Source organism: Rhinolophus sinicus, linkage group LG10, assembly GCF_036562045.2.
Source record: "Rhinolophus sinicus isolate RSC01 linkage group LG10, ASM3656204v1, whole genome shotgun sequence".
Taxonomy (NCBI): Eukaryota; Metazoa; Chordata; class Mammalia; order Chiroptera; family Rhinolophidae; genus Rhinolophus; species Rhinolophus sinicus.
This window is the reverse complement of record NC_133759.1, coordinates 58,047,421-58,069,592: the sequence shown is the minus strand read 5'-3', so window position 1 is coordinate 58,069,592 and position 22,172 is coordinate 58,047,421. Positions and strand designations below refer to the sequence as shown.

The 22,172-nt window shown below is 42.6% G+C and overlaps 1 protein-coding gene and 1 long non-coding RNA gene across 5 annotated transcripts in view; one reads left to right on the top strand and one right to left on the bottom strand.

Moving 5' to 3' along the window:
- Window positions 1-16,585, bottom strand: part of LOC109461181 (uncharacterized) — a 362,773-nt gene extending 346,188 nt beyond the window's left edge. For all 3 annotated transcript variants that reach the window (XR_012489737.1, XR_012489736.1, XR_012489735.1), the window contains exon 1: window positions 16,134-16,585. This is a non-coding gene — a long non-coding RNA (uncharacterized LOC109461181). The remainder of the gene's footprint in view (window positions 1-16,133) is intronic.
- ADAMTS9 (ADAM metallopeptidase with thrombospondin type 1 motif 9) overlaps window positions 13,120-22,172 on the top strand; it is a 161,860-nt gene continuing 152,807 nt past the window's right edge. For both annotated transcript variants that reach the window (XM_074313243.1, XM_074313242.1), the window contains exons 1-3: window positions 13,120-13,958; window positions 14,540-14,940; window positions 19,938-20,097. In XM_074313243.1, the coding sequence (XP_074169344.1) occupies window positions 13,844-13,958; window positions 14,540-14,940; window positions 19,938-20,097 (676 nt within the window). In that variant the 5' untranslated portion in view covers window positions 13,120-13,843. The remainder of the gene's footprint in view (window positions 13,959-14,539; window positions 14,941-19,937; window positions 20,098-22,172) is intronic.

Sequence of the window (22,172 nt, the reverse complement as noted above, 5' to 3'; positions counted from 1 at the left end):
TTCATATTTGCTCAATTGGTTTCAGAGTCTATATCTATCAGAAATTAAATTCTCAAACTTAGATCTATTTCTGGATTTTTCTAGTCTACTGGATTTTCTTTCATTCCTAATCCAGTGTCACCAATTTACTTATTGAGGCTTTATATCCCATTTTAATATCTAGTATTAATACTAGATTCTCCACATTGCTCTTCATTTTCAAAGTTTTCTAAGCTGTTTTTGTTTTGTTTTATCTTCCCAAATAAATTTTGGCTCAATTTGGCTCATTTAAAGAAAAAAAAAATAACAGAAACAAATTATTGGAATTTGCATAGGGATTGCAATCATTTTATGAACTATCTTAGGCAGGAGGGCACCTTTGTGATATTACATCACCCTAAGAATATGGTATCTCTCCATTTACTCACATCTCCTCTGAAATCTTCATTAGTGTTTTAAAATATTATTCATATAGGCAGTGCACGTTTCTTGTTATTCCTATTTCCAGTGATTTTGTTACTGTTGTGTGTAGGGATTTTATTCCTGTGTATTCTTTATCTGATGGATATTTGTATATATAAAAGACAGCACCTTCTGCATAATAATTCTAGGACTCGTTCTTGATACCCGTCTCTCATCCCCACCATAACATCCTTTGCCATGTCCTATTGATTCTATCTTTAAATATACTTTGCATATGTCCAAATCCTGCCACCGCCACTAAGACCACCCTATTTCAAGCCACCTTGATCCTCATTTGAACAACACAATTACCCCCTTGACCCCATCCTGCACACAGCAGCCAGAGGGATCTTTCCCCTCTGGAAAAGCAAAAAGAGTGTCTTGTAATCACTTTGCCGAAAATATTTCCATGGGTTTCCTTGCACTCAGAATAAAATCCTCACCTGAAAGGCCCTCCATCACCTGGCTCCTGGCTTGCTCCCAGCTCCCCTCTAACTCATTTCCTCATTCACAGAACTCTAGCTGCAAGGGTTTCTTTGGGTTCTGAAACACTCCCACTTCTTCCCTATCTCAGACTTGCCCTGCTGTTCTCTCTGCCAGGGATATTTTTCTTCCCGTTCTTTAAGGATTGGCTCCTTCTTATTCTCTAAGTTTCAGTTTACCTGTCCCTTCTCAAAGAGGCCTTTTCTGTTCACTTCATCTAAACTATCTCCCTTTTAATCTCCTTTACAATACTCAGAACAATGTTTAATTGTACATTTGTTCACGGATTTATTTATGTTGTGTTTCTCTTCCCCAGTAGACTGTGAACTCCTCTGCTATCTGCAAAGTGCATGACACAGAGTAGGTGTTCAGTAAATATTTACTGAATGAATGAACAAATGTCTTCCCTGTTTATAGAGTCAGGGCTTGGGTAAGTTTATATTTTTTTCCTGTAACTCTGTCATTTATTTTCCATTCATATTTTAAATCCACAGTTACTGTATTCCAAGTGTTTATTTTGCTAAGTCACAAGCACCCCTCAAATTCTCTTCAATAGCCTGATTTAGCTATCTTAATAGTGTTTGTTCACATATTTTATATATGTATATATGATTTTTTATATTTATATTATATATATATGAGTTTGGTGCAAAAGTAATTGCAGTTTAAAAGGTTAAAAACAATTGCAAAAAACACAATTACTTGTGCACCAACCTAATACACACACACACACACACACACACACACAGATGGTGGCAAATAAATGTATACACATTTTAAGAAAGGAAAAAACTGTATTAATATTACACTGATGGTAACCACTTTGAGCACCTCTTGTAATTGCAGAAGTCAAATGTGACTTGTATTCATTCATCTTTTGTTATTGGTATATGTTGAGTATTACAATTTAATACAGTTTTTTCCTTTCTTAAAATGTGTATACTTTTTTTGCACCATCTGTGTGTGTGTGTGTGTGTGTGTGTGTGTGCATGATCATTTTCAAACGATGAAACACATGTTGAATGCTATAGAAAATGGTAAGTTATACATCATTTATGGGGAAAAATTTCCCTAAGAGTGATAATACCATCTAATTTTCTTTATATGTTTTCTCTACTTAAAAAACTACTTTTCTCATTAAGAAAGTTATATATTCTTGTAAAAATAATCAAACAATATGGAAATTCCTTTTGTAGAAACGTAGAGAGTATAAAAAATCTCCATCATTCCCAGTCCCAGAGATCATAGTCATATGGTCATAGTTGGATATATATCCATCTTTCTAGACTTTTTTCTATGTTTATTCCATTCTAACACAGGCTGAGATCTTGTTCTTGTCCTTTTATCTTGTTTTTACTACTCTAGGGCCCAATTAGACAAACAACACTGTGACTTGCTTGCTTAATAAGACACCTTCCCCATGTCTATGTGCTGAAAAACACAGCTCTTCCTTACTCTTCAATAATTACCTAAGATTTCATTGCATTTACTATTTTTTGAAAGTTAGTTCCCTTCCTTTTTCTCCTGATCAGTGAAGTGGTGACGAGAAGGTTGAATTGTGTCAGTCGTTATTTTTAGGACCTCTACCACTCCCAAATGCAGGACCAAAGTCACTGCTCAGGGAGCTAGTTCTCCACTTCAACCTCTGTTTTGTAGGAAAAGGTAACTTAGAGTAAAATCTAAGTTCCGTGAGGTCCAGATTTGTGTTGAGAAATAATGAACTGAATAATTAGCTGTAAGAAGTGTTGATATAAATAATCCACATGGGTGAATTTGTGTTGCCTACTGTACCCAGAATTAAGGCCCACCACCACTGTAATGAGAGTGCCCGAAAGAAAATTATACCTCCACACTCTTGCTTTTTTTAACTTCACCTCTTGAACAGAGCCCAAAAGTAGCTTAAGTTTATTGCAGTTATGCTTGCCATGAATGCCACTGATACGTACTGTCAGACCTGTTTTTGAGGGGAGGGGGGGAAGCACTGCAAAACCAATTATTTTGCCAGCATCTGATAGGGACTTGACAAGGCACTAATTGCTAGGCTCACGTTTCAGGAAGCAACCTTTTTTCTGTTATTGGTGCCAGTTAATACAAAGGCCATGCCTGATGAATATGCCATTTATAGCTGACACTGACTTGATGTCACATCTATGTTTTTGCATATGAATTTGGAAAATAAAGGTATTCCTCCCTGCCCCCAGCCCCTCTTCATTGCCCTTGATAGTTATAGGAGCTGAGATATTTTGAAAAGTTCTTTGAAATATTCTTTATAGTCGGCCCCCACCTAAGTTCACCATGGAGAATTCTTTCACACGCACACACACACATACACACACGCGCGGGCACATACACACGTGCACACACATGAAACCCGAGGAATCACTGAGGTAATCTCCCTTTCTCACGGTATCATTATTCATGGGACACAAATCCTGCTTTAATCAGAATCACATCGTGATTCCTTTCTTCTAGAGTAGAAATTTCCCGAGCTAGGCTTTCCCCAATGGCGACCTCGGGATCCTGAGCATCCCAATGCTGTGGGAAGTTTCCATATCCTTCCCATATCCTGAAAATGGGGTAATTACAGTTACCTGCCTCATAGGGATACTGCGAAAATGAATTGACCAATGAAAGTGCTGGCTTAGTAGCTAGCACACTCTTGTAACTCCAAGGCAGGCATCTTGGCCATATGCTGTTTTTATAGCAAGGACCACAGGACAGCCTGAATGACACAAAGACACTGGGTTGACCTAAGGATCATGGGAGTTTATAAGAATGGTTGTGGCAAAAAGACCACTGAAGAAGACGAGTGTTACCAAGAGCCAGTCTTATTGGTTAGGTGAGTGAGTGGTTTGGGGTGTTGCAAAGACATTCTTGCCCAGATGTCCTGAACCACACTTGGCCTGATGTCCAGAATCCCACATTTGTGACTGATACCCGAAACCAGACCTCCTATAGCCTTCCTTCCTCCAATTGGCCTGATACCTGAATTTCTACTGATGTCTGAATTTCCGCTCTTTGAGATTGCATCCCTAAACATCATAATTTATCCTGTATTAAGCATAATAAAGCATAAATATTAATACATATGACAGTCAGTATAATGTCAGGTACAGGGCTTCGGGCAGCCGGATGGCTCAGTTGGTTAGAGCGTGAGCTCTGAACAACAGGATTGATGGTTTGATTCCCACATGGGCCAGTGAGCTGTACCCTCCACAACTAGATTGAAGACAACGAGCTGCCACTGAGCTGCCAGTGGGGCAGCCAAATGGCTCAGTTGGTCAGAGTGCGAGCTCTCAACAACAACGTTGCCGTTCAATTCCTGCATGGGATGGAAACGGCGACTGGACATGGAGCTGAGCTGCACCCTGCACAACTAGACTGAAGGGCAACTACTTGACTTAGAGCGGATGGGTCCTGGAAAAACACACTGTTCCCCAATATTCCCTAATAAAAATTAAAAAAAACATATATAGGCCTTGAAATCAGAAAGCCTGGTTTTGAATATTCACTCAGTTATTCATTTGCTGTGCAACATTGGGCAAATTTTCCTCTCTATGGCTTCATTTCCTCTTCTGAAAGGTAGGGCTAATGGCATTCCTATTTCCCTAGGTTATCAGGACTGAGGGCAGTAGAATCTACTGTGCCTAGAAGTAGTGAGCAATCATCAATGTTTATTATTATAATAAACACCATTAGGACGGACAACTGATTAATCATCATCTGTCAGAGGAAATTACCTTTTTGCATTTATAAAAATTGTTTACCATATAAAAAAGGTGTTTTTTTTTAATATTCAAAGGGGAAATTATGTGTTGGCTATTTTAAAAATTCTGCCAGAATAAAAGCCCAGTGCTTGAAAAAAACGCTAAATTTGACTTATATGAAATACTAATTTAAGCAGAGTGTGAGAAAAAATAAAGCTGTTTAAAACAATGAAAAAAAATTAAAGGGCAAGAAGGCTAACAGCAAGGTTGAGTGCGAAAAAATACAGTCAAGGAAATATAAGCTTGTGCTTATTCTCTGTCCCAGTAGGAGAGAGTGTCATAAAATGGTGGTAAGGGTGGAGGGAGGTTAGCTGGGAAAGGAGTGCTAGGCTGCTGGCACCCTCTCTGTCAAACCAAATCAGGAACTGCCCTTCTCAACTAGCAGGTGGGTTAGAATACGATGGCTGATTTGAACCTTTAGAGATCTTTGACTCTATCCAGCCACTAAGCCAGCACTCTCATTGGTCAATTCATTTTTACCACATCCCTATGAGTCAGGTAGCTACGATTACCCCATTTTCAGGATATGGGAAGCATATGGAAACTTCCCACAGTATTGGTTCTTACTTGCCATGCTCATGATCCTGAGGTAGCCCTTGGGAAAAGCCTAGCTCTGGAAATTTCTGCTCTAGAAAAAAGGAATCATGATAAGATTCTAATTAAAGCAGGATTTGCAACCCAAGAGTAATAATACCATGAGAAAAAGAGATTACCTCAGTCATTTCTGAGGATTGTGTGTGTGTGCGTGAAAGAATGACTCATAAATTTTTTTTAAAATCTGAAAACTCAAAACAATTTTGTGGCAATAGCTGACTCATTAAGAAATATTAAGTGCCTATTATGAGCCACTAAGGGAATACAGCAGTGAGGTCGGCAGATTTGCCCCTTGTCCTCATGTATTTTAAATTCTAATATAGGACACCAAGTAACTGAAACAGTTATAGGACAATTTTTGTGTATGATGTTAGATAGCAGTCTAAACGGGGCTAAGACAGATTTGCCCCTCATGTTAGATAGCAGTTAGATAGCAGAGGAATAAAGAGTGTCTAAAGCCTGGGCAATAGTGAGAGTATGGTCTTCTGGGATGACAAACAAAGAGCACCTGGTAAGTGAACAGCTTTGTATAATCACCGTAAGCTAGTCATGAGCTACATAAAGCCACCTTAAAAACTGAAACTGTGACTTTCCAAGTAGTCTCAAGAGAAGTTGTTTAGAACATTAGATTTGGCATGAAAAGAAAAGAAATAATATTATTACAGATTACATTCATGAGGCCAAGTATAAAGGCAGAATGATCAAGAACAATTAGGTGAATGCCTTTATATAATTAGGCTGCTCTGAAGCTTTGGAGGTCAACCAACCCTGGTTCAAATCCCAGCTCAGCACACTCTGGTAGCTATGTATGCTGGGCAAGTTAAGTCCCTTTAAGTCCCTTAACCTTTTTTCACCACATGTAAAATGGGAAGAGTAAAACCCAGATGAGGATTAAATAATTAGCAGAGGGTAGGAACTCAATAAAGAGAATCTTATATTAACTGTCATTAATGGTATAAACTTAGTATGACTTTCAGTATACTCATTGCATACTAATAATTATAACTTTCTCTATATTATGCTTTGCTAGAAATTAATATTTCAAAGACATTAAAAATTACACTGGGCCAGCCCGGTGGCTCAGGCGGTTGGAGTTCCGTGCTCCTAACTCCGAAGGCTGCCGGTTCGATTCCCACATGGGCCAGTGGGCTCTGGGCCACAAGGTTGCCAGTTCAATACCTCAAGTCCTGCAAGGGATGGTGGGCTCCGCCCCCTGCAACTAAGATTGAACACAGCACCTTGAGCTGAGCTGCCACTGAGCTCCTGGATGGCTCAGTTGGTTGGAATGCGTCCTCTCAACCATAAGGTTGCCCGTTCAACTCCCGCAAGGGATGGTGGGCTGTGCCCGCTGCAACTAGAAAACAGCAGCTGGACCTGGAGCTTAGCTGCGCCCTCCACAACTAAGACTGAAAGGACAACAACTTGAAGCTGAACGGCACCCTCCACAACTGGGATTGGGAGACAACTACTTGACTTGGAAAAAAAAAAAAATGCCTGGAAGTACACACTGTTCCCCAATAAAGTCCTGTTCCCCTTCCCCAATAAAATCTTTAGAAACAAAAAATTACACTGTGAGGCATCATTTGCAAGTATCTTCTCTCATTTGCTTGGTTGCCTTTTTGTTTGTTAATGGTTTCTTTTGCTGTGCAGAAGCTTTTTAGTTTGATGTTGTCCCATTCATTTACTTTTGCTTTTACTTTCCTTGCCTTTGGGGTGAAGTTCACAAAAACCCCTCTGAGACCAATGTCCATAAGTTTAGTACCTATGCTTTCTTCTGTGTATTTTTTTTGTTTCAGGTCTTATATTCAAATCTTTAATCCATTTTGAGTTAATTTTTGTGTATGGTGTCAGATAGCAGTCTATAAGGTGCTAAGATATAAGCAGTCTACAAATCCAAAATATATAAAGAACTCATACATCTCAACAACAAAAAAACAATTCAATTAAAAAATGGACAGAGAATCTGAACAGACACTTCTCCCAAGAAGACATACAGATGGCCGACAGATACATGAAAAGATGTTCAACTTTGCTAGCTATAAGAGAAATGCAAATCAAAACCACAATGAGATAACCCCTCACACATGTTAGAATGGCTGATATCAATAAGACAAGAAATAACAAGTGTTGGAGAGGATGTGGAGAAAAGGGAACCCTTGTGCACTGTTGGTTGGAATATAAATTGGTGCAGCCACTATGGAAAATAGTATGGAGGTTCCTCACAAAATTAAAGAAGAACTACCATATGACCCAGAAATCCCTCTTCTGGGTATCTATCAGAATAATTTGAACACATTCGTAAAGACATATGTACCCTTATGTTCACTGCAGCATTGTTCCCAGCAGCCAAGACATGGAACTACCTAAATGTCCTTCAATAGGTGACTGGATAAAGAAAATGTGGCACATATGCACAATGAAGTATTACTCAGCCATGAAAAGGGATGGTATATTGCCATTTGCAACAACATGGATGGATCTTGAGAGAATCATGCTAAGTGAAATAAGTCAGATGGAGAAGGACAAGAACCGTATGATTTCACTCATATGTAGGAAATAAAACAAAAAGGAACAAACAAATAAACTCATAGACACAGACAACAATATGGTGGTTACCAGTGGGGGAGGGCAATGGGGAGAGGATGAAGCATGTAAATGGGGTCAAATCCATGGTGAGGGAAGGTAATGTCATCTCTCATATTTCCATTGACCAGATTATCTCTCCCTAGTGGCTAATGTCAATCATCACTCCCCTGGTACCCAATTTTCATGACGAATCAGCCAAAGAAGTCTACCACTTAACCTCCAGTAACATTCAACTCCAGTAAAGCCTGGAAGAAGGAAATGGGCTTAAAAATGGCCCTCCATTAACTCTAGGTGACTTCAAAAAGCTGTTTCTTTCTGAGCAAACTTTTGTGATGGGCCAATTTGTTATAGACTCCACTTTTCCTGAGAACTCTGGTCATTCTATATTCCTATTTATAAAACCAACCTCTAGATTGCACATATGTGTGTGTAATAAAGAGTCATTTTAACACAGTTGAACCAAAGTAGAAGGATTATATTTATTCAATAAATATTTCTTGAGCACCTACTATGTGCAAGACCTGTTCTGGGTGCTGAAGAAAAAGTTGTGAAATATCAATGAAGTAGCTAAGATGATTCTAATGAAATACTCAGCATTAGAAAAAGGAGTTAGACAGCCAAAGAAAAATTACACATAGAAAAGACAATTGAGGCAATTCTCCAGGTGATTTTAACAGTCTTCTCCCAAACCAAATCCCCTCATACCTAAAAACACTTCCAATGATTTATTCATTGTATATATGATAACAATTATGAACTTGGACTAAGTTGCTGAAACAGAATTTGAATTATGTCTCTCACTAGTTGAAGGACACTTGTCAAATTATTTTACCCCTTTAGACTTTGATATCCTTACCTGTAAAATGAAATTACTAATACTTCCTGCCTCATAGAGGTGTTACATTAACTGCTGTACATTAATTAGCACATGGTCTGGCACATTGTAAGTACTCAATAAAAGTTGATTACTATCATTATTACTATTCAGACAAAATAATCTTGATCTTGGATTTAGTTGGCTCAATTGGCCTACTGATTTCTCAAGATTTCAAACATCTTCCTAAGATTCTTTGAGATTTATGTACAGATATGAATTCAGAGCCAAGCTAATACACTTAAGAAAGGATGAATAGACTCACTAAAGATGAGAAATTCAGAAACCCAGGCTCTTGGTCACCTCAGGAAGTCACCAAGGGATACTTTCTGTTTTCCTTTCCTAGCAGCTTTTGTGAAATGATTGGGTTGTATCGGGAGCAGTTTTAAAAAGAACAGTAAGTAAACTTCACATTCAAAACCAAGTCCTAGAAAGGAAGCTAAAGAGAGAGACTAAATTAACATGTCTTCTGTCCCTATATAAAATAATTTCTATACTGTTAGCTTCTCTTTATCAGGAGGGGTTTAAACTTAAAAAGAGGACAAAAATTTTAATAGGAAATACTGAAAAGTGCTCTTTTCTAATCTGCTATATACTTTATTTTTAATTGAGATAATTGACATATAACATTCTATTAACATTAGTTTCAGGTGTACAACATAATGATTTAATATTTATATACATTGTGAAATGATAACCACAGTTAGTCTCGTTAATTAACATCCATCCCCACAGTTACAAATTTTACTTCTTATATGAGAACTTTTAAGGTCTACGCTCTTAGAAACTTTCAAATATACAATAGAATATGATGAACTATAGTCACCATGCTGTACATTATATACCAAGACTTACTTATTTTATAACTGGATGTTTGCACTTTTTGATCACCTGCACCCATTTTGCCAAACTCACCTTCCACCTCAGACAACCACAATCTGTTTTCTGTATCTATGAGTTCATTTTTTTTTCATTTTTTAGATTCCATATAAGTGAGATCATATAGTATTTGTCTTTCTGTCTGACTTACGTCACTTGGCATAATGTCCTCAAGGGTCCATCCACATTGTCGCAGATGACAAGATTTCCTTTTTTTTTTGATGGCTGAATAATAGTACATTGTGTATATATATCGGGAGTGCCAAAGAAAATGTAATTAAGTGGACACTTTGAACAACGTTGCTCAAGCAGTAGTTCACCATAATCAGAAGTGTCTGATGCTGATGGTAACCACTTTGAGCACCTCTTGTAATTGCAGAAGTCAAACGTGACTTGTATTCATCTTTTGTTATTGGTATATATTATTACAATTTTAATAGTTTTTTTTTCTATCTTAAAAAATATATATATTTTTTGGCACCCTCTGTATACCCACAAGGTGTGATAAAAAAATACAATGAATGTTTAAATTAAAAAGAATTTATTACAGTAAAAGACACATTGCCATTAATCCCCCTCAAAATACTCCCCCTCTCTTTGAACACACTTATCCCATCGTTCTTGCCACTTTCTGAAGCAGTTCTGGAAGTCCTCTTTCATGAGTGTCTTTAGTTGCACTGTCATGGCTGCCTCCATGTCCTGAATCGATTCAAAACGTTTACCTTTCGTGGTCATTTTGACTTTGGGAAGAGCCAGAAGTCGCATGGTACCAGATATGGTGAATAAGGTAGATGAGGACACACTGTAATGTTTTTGACAAAAATTGCCATATACCAGAAGTGATGTGTAACATGGAGCATTATCATGATGGAGGATGATTTACAGCACACTTTAAAACACACCTTTTCTCACCCGTAGCTCACACCCGACTGACTGCATCGAACAAGCTGAAACTTGTCACACACTATTACTAAAGTTTGACGCACCGCTTCCCGTATTGAAGGTCCCTCCCTTCCTTTCCGTTGATGGCACTTGGCAGCAGCATTCACCATAGTTTTTTTTATCATACTGTGTGTGTGTGTGTGTGTGTGTGTGTGTGTGTGTGACATTTTCTTTATCCACTCACCTCTTGAAGGATACTTAAGTTGCTTCCATGTCTTGGCTATTGTAAATAATGCTGTATTGAACATGGGGGTACATATATCTTTTCGAGTTGGTGTTTTCATTTCCTACAGATAAATACCCAGAAGTGGAATTGCTGGGTCATGTGGTAGTTCTACTTTTAATTTTGGGGGTAACTTCTGTTACCAACAATGTACAAGGGTTCCCTTTTCTCCACATCCTTGCCAACACTTATTTCTAATCTTTTTGGTAACAGCAGTTTTGATTTGCATTTCCCTGATGATTAATAATGTTGAGCACCCTTTCAGGTACCTGTTGGCCATCTGGATGTCTTCTTTAAAAAAATGTCTATTCAGACCTGTTTTTTGTTTTTTAATCAGATTTACTATTGAGTTATATGAGTTCTTTATACATCTTGTATATTAACCCCTCAGCTGATATATGTGATTTGCAAATATTTTCTCCCATTCTATAGCTTGCCTTTTCAGTTTGTTGCTGGTTTCCTTTGCTGAGCAGAAGCTTTTTAGTTTGATGTGGTCCCACTGTTTATTTTTGCTTTTGTTGCCTTTGCTTTTGGGTGTCAAATCCAAAAGATCATGACCAAGATCAATGTCAAAGAGATCACCCTCTGTTTCTTCTAGGAATTTTATGGTTTCAGGTCTTATGTTCAAGTCATTAATCCATTTTGAATTAATTTTTGTGTATCATGTACGAAAGTGGTTGTTTCATTCTTTTGAACATGGCAGTCCAGTTTTCCCAACACCATTTATTGAAGAGACTGTCCTTTCCCCTGTGTATATTCTTGGCTCCTTTGTTGTAAATTAATTGACCATGTGTGCATAGGTTTATTTCTGAGCTCTCTATTCTGTTCAATTAATCTGTGTGTCTATAAAAGTGCTATATATTTTAGTAATTTTATAGTGGAAGTTCTGGAATACTTTCCATAGGAATCAGCTAATAGTTTGATTTCTTGATGTTTTTTTCTGTTCCTTGCTAAACTCTTAGCAATGATTGTGAGGAATTTTACTATGTAATGACAAGATTGCGTATTAGAAGAAATGTATTTTTGTGAATTATTTTGAACGTTTAAGAAAAAGATTGAAATGTCATCCTTTAAAAAATCTCTTATTGTGTATGTACTATGCAGGTGTTGCTATTTTGCCATCTTTATATGCCATTGTACATACCCAAATTCCAGGAATACACTTAGACAATGGTGATAGTAATCCATTTGGGTTAACAACTTTAGGAAATTCCAGTCATGCCAGGACATTTTCCCCTCTACCAGGAGAAATATATACATTAATATTTCTAGACTAGTGGACTTTTCTAGCACATTGCTATTTGGTCCCTGATGTTGGTAGTCTTAAATATTTTCAACCCTGAGTGTCAGCCAACCAAGCAACAGAAAACTACAATTCTGGGACCTTAGTCCTATCTGTTTTAAAAACTGCCATTTCCTTTCTCTTGAAATTAGCATATCCTATCTTCGTGAGGATTGGTAAACTTTTGAACTATCCAGGATTAAACAGTATATACACAGAGAGAGTTACACAAGGTCACACATTCACATACAACATCCTCCCCCTCTGGTATAATTTTTGACTTTCAAATTTCATGCCAAGGCAGAGGTAAGTGTATTTTAAGTGTCAGCTTTGCACTGCTCCAAGCATCTCTGGCAAAAAGCAAGCGGAAGTGATTGAGAAATCTCTCTTGGGACTGGTGCTTCCCCTCTGGGGCCGCGACCATCCCTTTGCACTCCGCCTTCTCCCCCGCCCCAATATCTCTACCCCGCTGGTCAGTCAGAGGCGCCAATGCCCCCCCCCCCCCCTTGCTGCCAAGAGTGGTTCTTAACCTTTTTTGGATCCGGACCTACAGAAAACTATGGAACCTCTCAGGATGGCGACAGAGGCTGAGGAAAGCACATCTTGAAAGCTTTGCGAAAGTTTCAGGAGACCAAGGATTTGAAACACACCCCACACTGCAAGATTATTAACTCCATGGCTAAAACTCTTGACTTGGGGCGATTAAACCGAGAGCGGAGCTCAGATGCCAAATCTCGTCCCTAGTGAGAAACTGTTGGAAGGGAAGGCGCTCCAGCACGGAGTCACTTTCACTTGTAAGAAACCAAAAAGAGGAGATAGACAGGGACAGAAATTAATAAAGGGAAGAGAGAAGACGGAGAGAGGACTGTTGGAAAGAGGTGGGAAGAGAAGAGAGAGAAAGAAAAGGGAGAAATAGGGGAAATTAGAGGAGTACCATGGGAGGAGGGGTAGAGACCAGAGGGAGGTAAAGGGAGGCTGGTTCAAAGCAGCATAGAGAGATCGTGCGAGGAAAAGAAAAAAGAGATTCAGACGGTAGAGAGCAGAGAGCAGAGAGGAGACGAGAGCTGGAGAGACTCAAAGACAGACTGCAAGCCCCAGGAAAGGGAGAGAACTTTCTCTGTTCTTCATCCCCAGGACAGGGAGTCTCAGAAAAGCTCCGCTCCACGAAGTGCCCGGGACCACGATCCCCTGCCTCCGAGCTCCCGGCGCCTCTGGCCTCCGCCTCTTGACGCCGGAGGCCGGCTGGGAGTCCCGCACCAGCCGGCCAAGCAGGGGACGCGGTCTGGAAGGAGGCGGTCCCCGCTCACTTCGCTTTCTCCTCCCCTCTCCTCCTAGAGGCGGGCACCCGGGGTATTTGAGCGGCGGAGGACCCCCCCCCCGCCTCCGCCCCCCACTCCCCCATTCAAGAAGCCGCTCCGCTATCCCCGCCAGCACAGGGCGCCCGCCGCGCCTCGGAGCGCACGTTCCGCGCTTTCTCCTACACGTTCCCTGGACATTATGCGGCGGAGCAGCCGAGCCCCAGTCCTCCTTCAACTACTCCTCCAGCTCCTCCCGCGGCCCGAGTGGCTCAGCTCTTGGCAGGCGGCGGCGTTGCTCAGCGGAGCGCAGACGGGACCCTCCCGGCGAGACCTCAGCGAGTCCTAAAGTCAAAAGTTGGCGGCGGGCGCCGGGCTCCGCGCGCTCTCCGCGGCCACTGCCTCGCTTCGCCGCCGCAGCCAAGGAGGACAGGAGGGAGGGGGTGGGAGGTAGCGGGGGGAGGGGTGGGGAGCACCATGCAGTTTGTATCCTGGGCCACACTGCTAACGCTCCTGGTGCGAGACCTGGCAGAGATGGGGAGCCCAGACGCCGCGGCGGCCGTGCGCAAGGAGAGGCTGCACCCGAGGCAAGGTAACGAGGCGACGGCCCCCGGGACTCCTCCGCCCCTGTCGCCACCTCCCCAGCCTCTGCGCCCGGGAGCGGGCACCCCGCCACGGAGGCCTCTTTGCTTTTCCTAGAAAGAATTATCTCCCGCTTTGCAGCCTCTCCCTTCTTTAGGTCATTCCCAGCCAATTTCTAGAGAGAGACACTGTGGAACGAACTTATCCCCCTACCTTTTTCCTCTTTCCCCTTCCCCACCCCCATGCCCCAAACTACCATAACTTAATAACTGGGGGCAACTGCTAGCGGCATGTTTTATTTTATTCAGGGTATTTGTCAAAATCTGAAATTACTTTATTTATTTTGACTTGCTCATTGTCTGGCTCCTAGTGGTGTATCATCATTGCCTAGCACAGTTCCTGGCTATTCCTGCCACATAGTAGGTGCTCAGCAAATATTTATCTACTAACTGAGGGTGAAAGGGTTGATTCTAATGGGCAGGGGAAGATAACTGCTGGAAAATAACTCAGGACAAAGCCCTCATTTTTGTTTTAAATTAAAACTTGCGGAAAATTGAATTATTGGTTTATGTGCCTCTCCTCTCTCTGCAGTGAAATTATTAGAGACCCTGAGCGAATATGAAATCGCGTCTCCCATCCGAGTGAACGCTCTTGGAGAACCCTTTCCCACGAACGTGCACTTCAAAAGAAGGCGACGGAGCATTAACTCTGCCTCTGACCCCTGGCCTGCCTTCGCCTCCTCCTCTTCCTCCTCTACCTCCTCCCAGGAGCATTACCGCCTCTCCGCCTTCGGCCAGCAGTTTCTATTTAATCTCACCGCGCATGCCGGATTTATCGCTCCACTGTTCACTGTCACCCTCCTCGGGGCGCCCGCGGAAAACCAGACAAGGTTTTATTCCGAGGAGGAAGCAGAACTCAAGCACTGTTTCTACAAAGGCCATGTCAATACCAAGTCCGAGCACACGGCCGTCATCAGCCTCTGCTCAGGAATGGTAAGTGGGCGCGCGCGCCTCTGCCCTCCCCGCCCCCGTTTCTGGAAGACTTAATTGCTCTTTGGCCTAAGATCCTCACTGTGGCGAGTATCCTCAGCTCTGGCGTTAAGTATCAGTTGGAAGCTCGTTTGCGTCCTGCAGTTTGGGTGGCTGGCCCAGAGCGTGAGCTTACACTCGAGAGGAGCGCACGCGTCCGCCCCCAGGGGGTTCTGGATGTTTCCGAGCTTTCTAGGGTCCTAACTCGGCTCAGCTGCTCTTTCTCCAACGCCGGTAGGCGGCTTGGCAGTCGGCTTCCAAACTCGCAGAATTTGCAGCAACTGTGGCCGCCCAGGAGCGGAGCAGCTGAGCGCGGGGAGGACCCGACTCCTTATTGGTGCGTCTTGAGTCGGGGGTGTGGGCTGAGGATCCCCAGGCTCGGGAACGGGGAGTTCCTGCTATGTATCGTAGAGGGCGGTGCGTAATCTAGAGTCCCCGCGTTCTCTCAGGGTCTTTTTTTCAAGCGCCAGGAACCCAGAGGCTTAACAGGATTGACAGGGAACAGGTCCCGTCCCGGAACGGAAGGGTGGGCCCAGGACTCCGAAGGCGGGGAAGAGGGAGGAGCCTGCTCTGGTCGCTTTGAATTAGGGTGGAAACCGGAGTGGGGGTGCGGCGCAGTCCGACTCTGCACCCTGCTGGCGGGGTGGCATGGAGACGCAGAGATAGTGGAAGACAGCCTGGAGATGCTGCCCCGAAGAGATTTCGGTTCTAGGGTTTCTACCACCCATGGGGGTTCCAGAGAATCGGAAGAGGGAGCCTGCGGCGCACGTTTCCCTAGACAGGGTGGACAAGAGGGCGGGGCGACCACCTCCCTCGCTGCAAAATACGCACTTAGCAGGGGATCCAAGCTAGTACCCCGACTTCCTGCTTACTCCCCCTACTTGCCCTCCAGGAGATTCTACATGACATCCACCTTCTCATTCCCCTCCCCCCCGTGACATTTGAAGACCCGCTGTAATGTTCTGGCCCGGGTGATAGTCCTTGACTTTCCCAAGCGACGTGCGTTTCTGCCACGCGCGTGTGACGCAGAAACTTTCCTGGACCAGGTTCTTCCAGCGCAGGGCGATAGCGCCCTGTGCCCGGGTGATACGTTACTCTTTGCTAAGCACCCACACGCCCCATCGTCACCTTTTCTAAGTGGGAGCATGGATACTTACCCGGGGTGCTCCGCTGCCCCCTCCGAGCGCTGCTGTTTGTGGGTCCAGAGATCCCAGTCTTGATGTCGCATCCATCTCCGCTGCTCAACGGAGGGTTACGGTGGGGAGCTAGGCAAGCCTGAAGACTGGGGCAGGGGTGCAGGTTTAGCCTGCTGGGGTGGGGATGAGCTCCTTTAGCCCCCAGAAAGCGCAGGGAGTCGCGGCGCGTTGCTGAGATAGTTTGGGGGTGGGAGGAGACCGCAAGTTGAGCCAAGGCGGAGCGGGTGCTGCGGTGAGGCATCGCTGCCCCAAGACCTGGGACCAGAGCGCAGAAATCCTTCCCTTCTTTGCAAGGTTACAGCGGAGGTGTGCATAAATCAGGCGCTGGAACCAGGAACGTCAGAACGCCCCCAGATACCTAGACTGTAACCCCGATTTTAGACCCTTGCGGATTGGGCTGCGTCGGTCCGACAAGTTTGTAAACAGCCTTTACTCCTCCCCTCTCCCCGCCCCCGCACCCCGCTGAGTGGCCCCAGCAGTTGTATAAATATTTTGCTGCGCAGGATCTTAATTTCTGTTGGCAATTTCAGGTTGTCACCCGCACGTGGAACTACAAATGGTCACTCTCTTAGGGAACTAAGGGCCGGGACTTCTTAGGACCACGACAGGACTAATTAGATCACGATAACTCCGTTTATATTGCGTTTCATTTACAATCTGCCTCTTTGGGAGAAAACGGTCTGGTGCACATCCTACAGCTATGCGGGCTTCAGTGAGGAATCTAGCCCCAACCCTCGCTCACTTTGTCTTCCCTCTGGCATTTATCTTTCCTCCCAAGACTTCCCCTTACTATTTTTGTAGCAGTGGTATTGTGAAGTTCCTAGTGGCCCTCCCAGAAATTCCTCCAGTAAATATTTCACTCTTGAGAGGGGGCCATTCCGATCTCCCCACCCCGCCAGACCCTACCAGTAGTAAGGTATCAGTTTCCCTGAATTCCATCTGAAATGTGTCTCTCACCTCTTGAGCATCTGTACCCTATTTCTAGCTCTCGTCTCTCCGGCTCTGTCATTGGAACTGATGTCTAAGAAATATTTCCATCTGGCTTCTCCTGCAGTCATTTCTCTCGAATGCCTGACACACACCACTGCCGATCAATGAGGACTCGGCACAAGATCACAGCACTACAACGCTCACCTACTTTACACAGCTCCTCACCGCCTGGTGAATGATGTAAACTCCATCTGGCACTTCAGACCTCTTACAGTGTACCTTCTCACCCCTGTCACACCGCGTCCAGGGTGGTCTCTCCAGCTTTCCTCCACAAATCCTGTATGTCAGTCAATCTGCTGTTGCTTTTTTCTCCGAATTTCCCTCCTATCCTAATCCTACCTCATTGCCTTTGGGCCTTTGGATTTACTGGTTTATCTCACCCAGCTTCTCATGCTCAAATTATATCCTTCTTTCGAAGTGTAACTTACATATCTTCTTTCAGAGGAAACCTCTTCCTAGTCCTACAGACTGCTATTATGATTCTTAGTATTCTCTCCCTTGTCTTATAGTTCTTGATACACATGTTCTGTCCCATTCTCCTTGGCATCAGGATCAACATCCATCCATTTCTCTCTCATATTGGACCCTTGTATATTGTGGGTACTTAGTTACTATGTTTGAGTAAATGTTCGCCTTGACCAAGAAAGATTACTCTTTGATCTAGCAGCTATTTTGTGAATCAACAACAAGATTAATTTGGCATCGTATAGATACCATTTATTGCACTCTTATTATGTGCCTTGACTTGTAAGAAGTACTTTATATATGCATTATCTCATACAAAATCTTCACAGCAACGCAATCTTCAAACCCATTTTACAGATGGGGACACTGAGGCTTGGAGAGTTGGAGACTTGCTTGAGGTCTCACAACTATAAGCGGCAGAGTTGGGGTTCCACCCAGTCTTTCTGATCCACGCTCTTAACCCTCTAGAGACTGAATCTATGTTCCTAAAGATAATTTCAAAGTTCTTTTTTCTAAAAAACGATGAAGTCAGGATACCTGAGTTCTAGCTTCTGCACTGGCACTCTTAAGCTGCTTCTTTGTCACTGAAGGGGAACCTTGGACAAGTCACTTCCTCCCTCTGAGCCTCGGTTTCCCTTTTTACCAATCAGAGGTGTCAGATCTTTCCCAGTGTTTATGGCCTGTTCTAGGAGGTGTGTATCCTCTGTGCTCAGAGAACACTAGAGTTGTGTACTAAAAACAGAGAGAGCTGTTTGGGTGAGAATAAATTTGTTAAATCACTTCTCTGGAAACCAGATACTCTGTTGCTTAGTCTGACCACACCAGAACTCTCCCCTTCTTTAAGCCAGTGGCTCATGAATCACATGGAGAGCTTTTAAAAATATATAGTCTCTAGATCTCAGCCCTAGAAATTCCAAATCTGCGGATAAGGGGTAATGCCCCAAATCAAAAATTTTTTTAAACTTCCCAGGCAATGTTGACACTTAGCTGGGTTTGGGTACCTGTGTCTCAGCCTCATGCGTCACAAACTTTATCAAGCATAAGAATACTACTGTGGAGGGCTTATCAAAATTCCAATTCCTGGGCCCTGACATGAGATTTTGATTCAGTAGGTCAGATTTGAGGTGGAGCATGATTATTTGAATTTCTAACAAATTACTGGATGATGCTAATGCTCCCTGTGACCATTAGGGATGGTCATTTCCCTTGTGTCCATAGGAGGTCAGAGGCTTCTGCTTTGCTTTGCTTTCTTTCTTTCCTTCTCCTCTTTCTTCCTCCTCTTCTTCCTCCTCTTCCTCCCCTTCCTCTCCTTCCTCTTCTTCCTCCCTCAGTGCAGGAAAAGGAACAATGGAGGAAGAGAGAAGAACTTGATTTTTCTCTTTAAACACTGCCTACCAGCATAACTTTTTTAGTGCTCTTGTAATGTTTGGTTTCGGTCGTTCACCCTTGAGGCATCATTTATCATTTGCAAAACTTGTGGCTATGTGGGAAGGGGAGGAGAAAGAGTTACCTCTTCCAAGGTGCTTAGAATGCTTGGCAAACACAAATCGTATCCTGGTGGTTAGAGGCAAACACCACCAAAAGCCACTAATGTGTTCTAAACCCCTATAAGTTGTCACTTTGCTAAGCACTTTAAATGCATTATCTCATTTAATCTGCAGAATAACTCTTTACAGTAAGTATTTCTATCCCAAATTGACAAGCAAGAAAGCTGAAGCTCAGAGCACTTAAGAAACTTACCCAAGGCAGGTGGGTAAGGGGTGGTGCTGGCACTGGGACCTAGGTCAGCCTGACTCCAAAGCCTTGTACCTCATCACTCCCTATTGCAAAGGGAAGGGGTGGTGAAAGACTCATGTGCCAGTGGTACAGGTGGTACCACCTTGAGTGCCTTGTGGCCAACATACGCTGCCTGAATTTTAGTTAATAAGGCTTCCATGGGTCAGCTTTTCCCTTGGGGCTCACACTTGTTCCTAGTAAGTTTCTAGGCTGTCTTAACACAGAGAACCACTCTTTCAACAGAAGAAGGGAGTATGTGATTCAAACTTAAGTACCAAGGAAGTATTTCTTAGAGACAGATTTGGATGATGGGTGCAACAAAGTAGAGTCAAATCAAGGATAAGGAACTGATATGGCAGACAGTGACAATAAACTGCTTCTCTGAGTATGTTGTCAGCATTTTCAGTTTAAGCAGCCCTCCTGAGAAAGCGATTGGGTAAAATGGTGCCATCTGCACTTTTAATTGTTTCATCGGTTCTCTTTCCTCTAATGGCTGAGTTGTGTTAAATCAATCTCTGATTTCTTCATTTGCAGCTGGGCACATTCCGGTCCCAGGATGGGGATTATTTTATTGAACCACTGCTATCCATTGATGAACAAGAAGAAGAGGAACAAAACAAACCCCACATTATCTATAGGAGCAGCACTCCCCACGGAGAGCCCTCAACAGGAAGGCATACATGTGACACCTCAGGTATTTGCTTCTTGCTTAAGCGGAGAGCCTACTTCTGTGAGATGGGTTAAGGTTAATTGCCGTGCCACAAAGATGTCGATCTTTCACAGGCTACGAAGCAGTACCATATACACTGTCTTTTGTTCAGTCTTCACGTGAGGTAGGTATACCCTCATGGTACAGTTGTGAAAGCTAGAGACAGTCTTAGTCATCGTCCAAGGTTGCACAGCTAATAAGTGACAAAGCCAGGATTTAAACTCAGACAACAGTGACTCGAAGCCCATTATGAGCAGAGCTGCCTATTTTTGTTGAAGTTGCTAATATTTATGGTGAAGCTTTGATCATGTCTTTGAGGCTATTACAGCGCTATCCTCAACCAGCAATTGCTTGTGTTCTCTTGGTGTTTTCTATTCTTTTTTTTTTTAAACCATGTAAGGCTACAAAAAATTTTCCAAATGGGCCTCATGAAAACTATGTGTTTCTTGGAATTTGTCCTATCAATTTTAGTTTAGCTAATATTCTGTGGTTTCAGGAAATGTAGCACTGGCACTGTAGGTTTCACTGTCAGGTTTCTGTCAAATGTGTATGTGCCCACAACTAGATTTCCTTCTATCCTGGCCAGATTCTTTGAGGTTTTGTGTTGACATGTTTGGCCATCATCAGGGATGTGTCCTTCTGGGCACCCTGGAAAGCTTATCTCAGTCTGCAGTCTTGAAGCAACCTTTTACTGTCTTGGAAGCCTCATTATTTTCTCACTGACGATAGCATATAATTAGAAATCATCTCTTAATTGGGTCCTCTGTTTAGAATGTTTGTTAATATACTTTTTTTTTAATTCTTGGACTTACTGTTTCTAAAACTTTATCCTTCTTCCTATTTTTTTTTTTTTTAAGTTGCTTCTCTGAATTGAATAACTTCTTAGGCTCTTTCTGGCATCTCCAAATAAGAACAAAATGTAAGACCAAAACTCAGGGAGTTTCCTAAAATGCTTCCCAAATGATTACTTGTGCTATCTCATAGCTGTATCAGGTTCTTCCACCAAGACAGAGTGCAGTGTCCTATTCCCTTCTGGAGTTACTATTTCTAAAGTTCTTCTATTATTCCTTTAATAAAAGAGCACTGGTCCTCTAACCTGGAGTAGCCAAGTCATAGGTTGTAGCATCGTAGGCTGGTAGCATCGCAGGCTTGTAGCATCGTTGGCTTTATCCCATCCACCATCCAGTGCTGTGTTACCACCAAAGCTAGGTGGGCTATAACTGAAATACTGTCTGTTGGACTCTCTGAAGAGCCAAGAGGTGGGGGTGGGAGGCTGAGAGAGGAGGCACTTAGAAACAATAGTCCCAGCAGCTTGCCTGGTGCCAAGACTGTCAGCTGCTAGCAAGTTCAACCGCAAGACATTTTTCACGGTTTTTTTTGGCCTTGCTAGTAAGAATGTTGAACTTTCTTCTTGACTTCCCAAATCTGAGTTAGCAGGTGCAAAGTTTATACACGAGTATTTACATATATGTGCATATATATATATATATATTATATGCATATATATGTACACGCATATATATACATATATATGCGTGTATATATATGTATATATATATGCGTGTATATATGTGTGTATATATATATATACATATATATATCATGTGCTAGAAAGGAAATATGGATTCCTCCTCTTCTATCTTACTAATATATGTTCGAAAGATAAATAATATTTTCACTAATCAATTTATTGAACACTGGTACTTTGTGACATTCTTCTGCCCTAAAGTGGCAGCAAAAACACCAAATGGTAGTTTTTAAAAACTACCATTTCTTGTGGTCCTGTTCTCTACTGGCGTTGTGCAAAGTACTTTACATACACTGCTTCACTTAATCCTTGCCACAGCCCTATGGGGGGGGGGGGAAACCATTCTTACCTCCACTGTACTTGGTAAAAGAGCTGAGGCTTTCGGATATGAAGCAACTGACCCAAGATTTCACAGCTAGACTAATGACAACCCATGTTTTCCTGTCTTATTCTACAACCAGTTTCTCTCTGTCTAGGCATGATGTGTATGTGTGTGTGTGCATTTGTGTGTGTATGTGTGCATTTGTGTGTG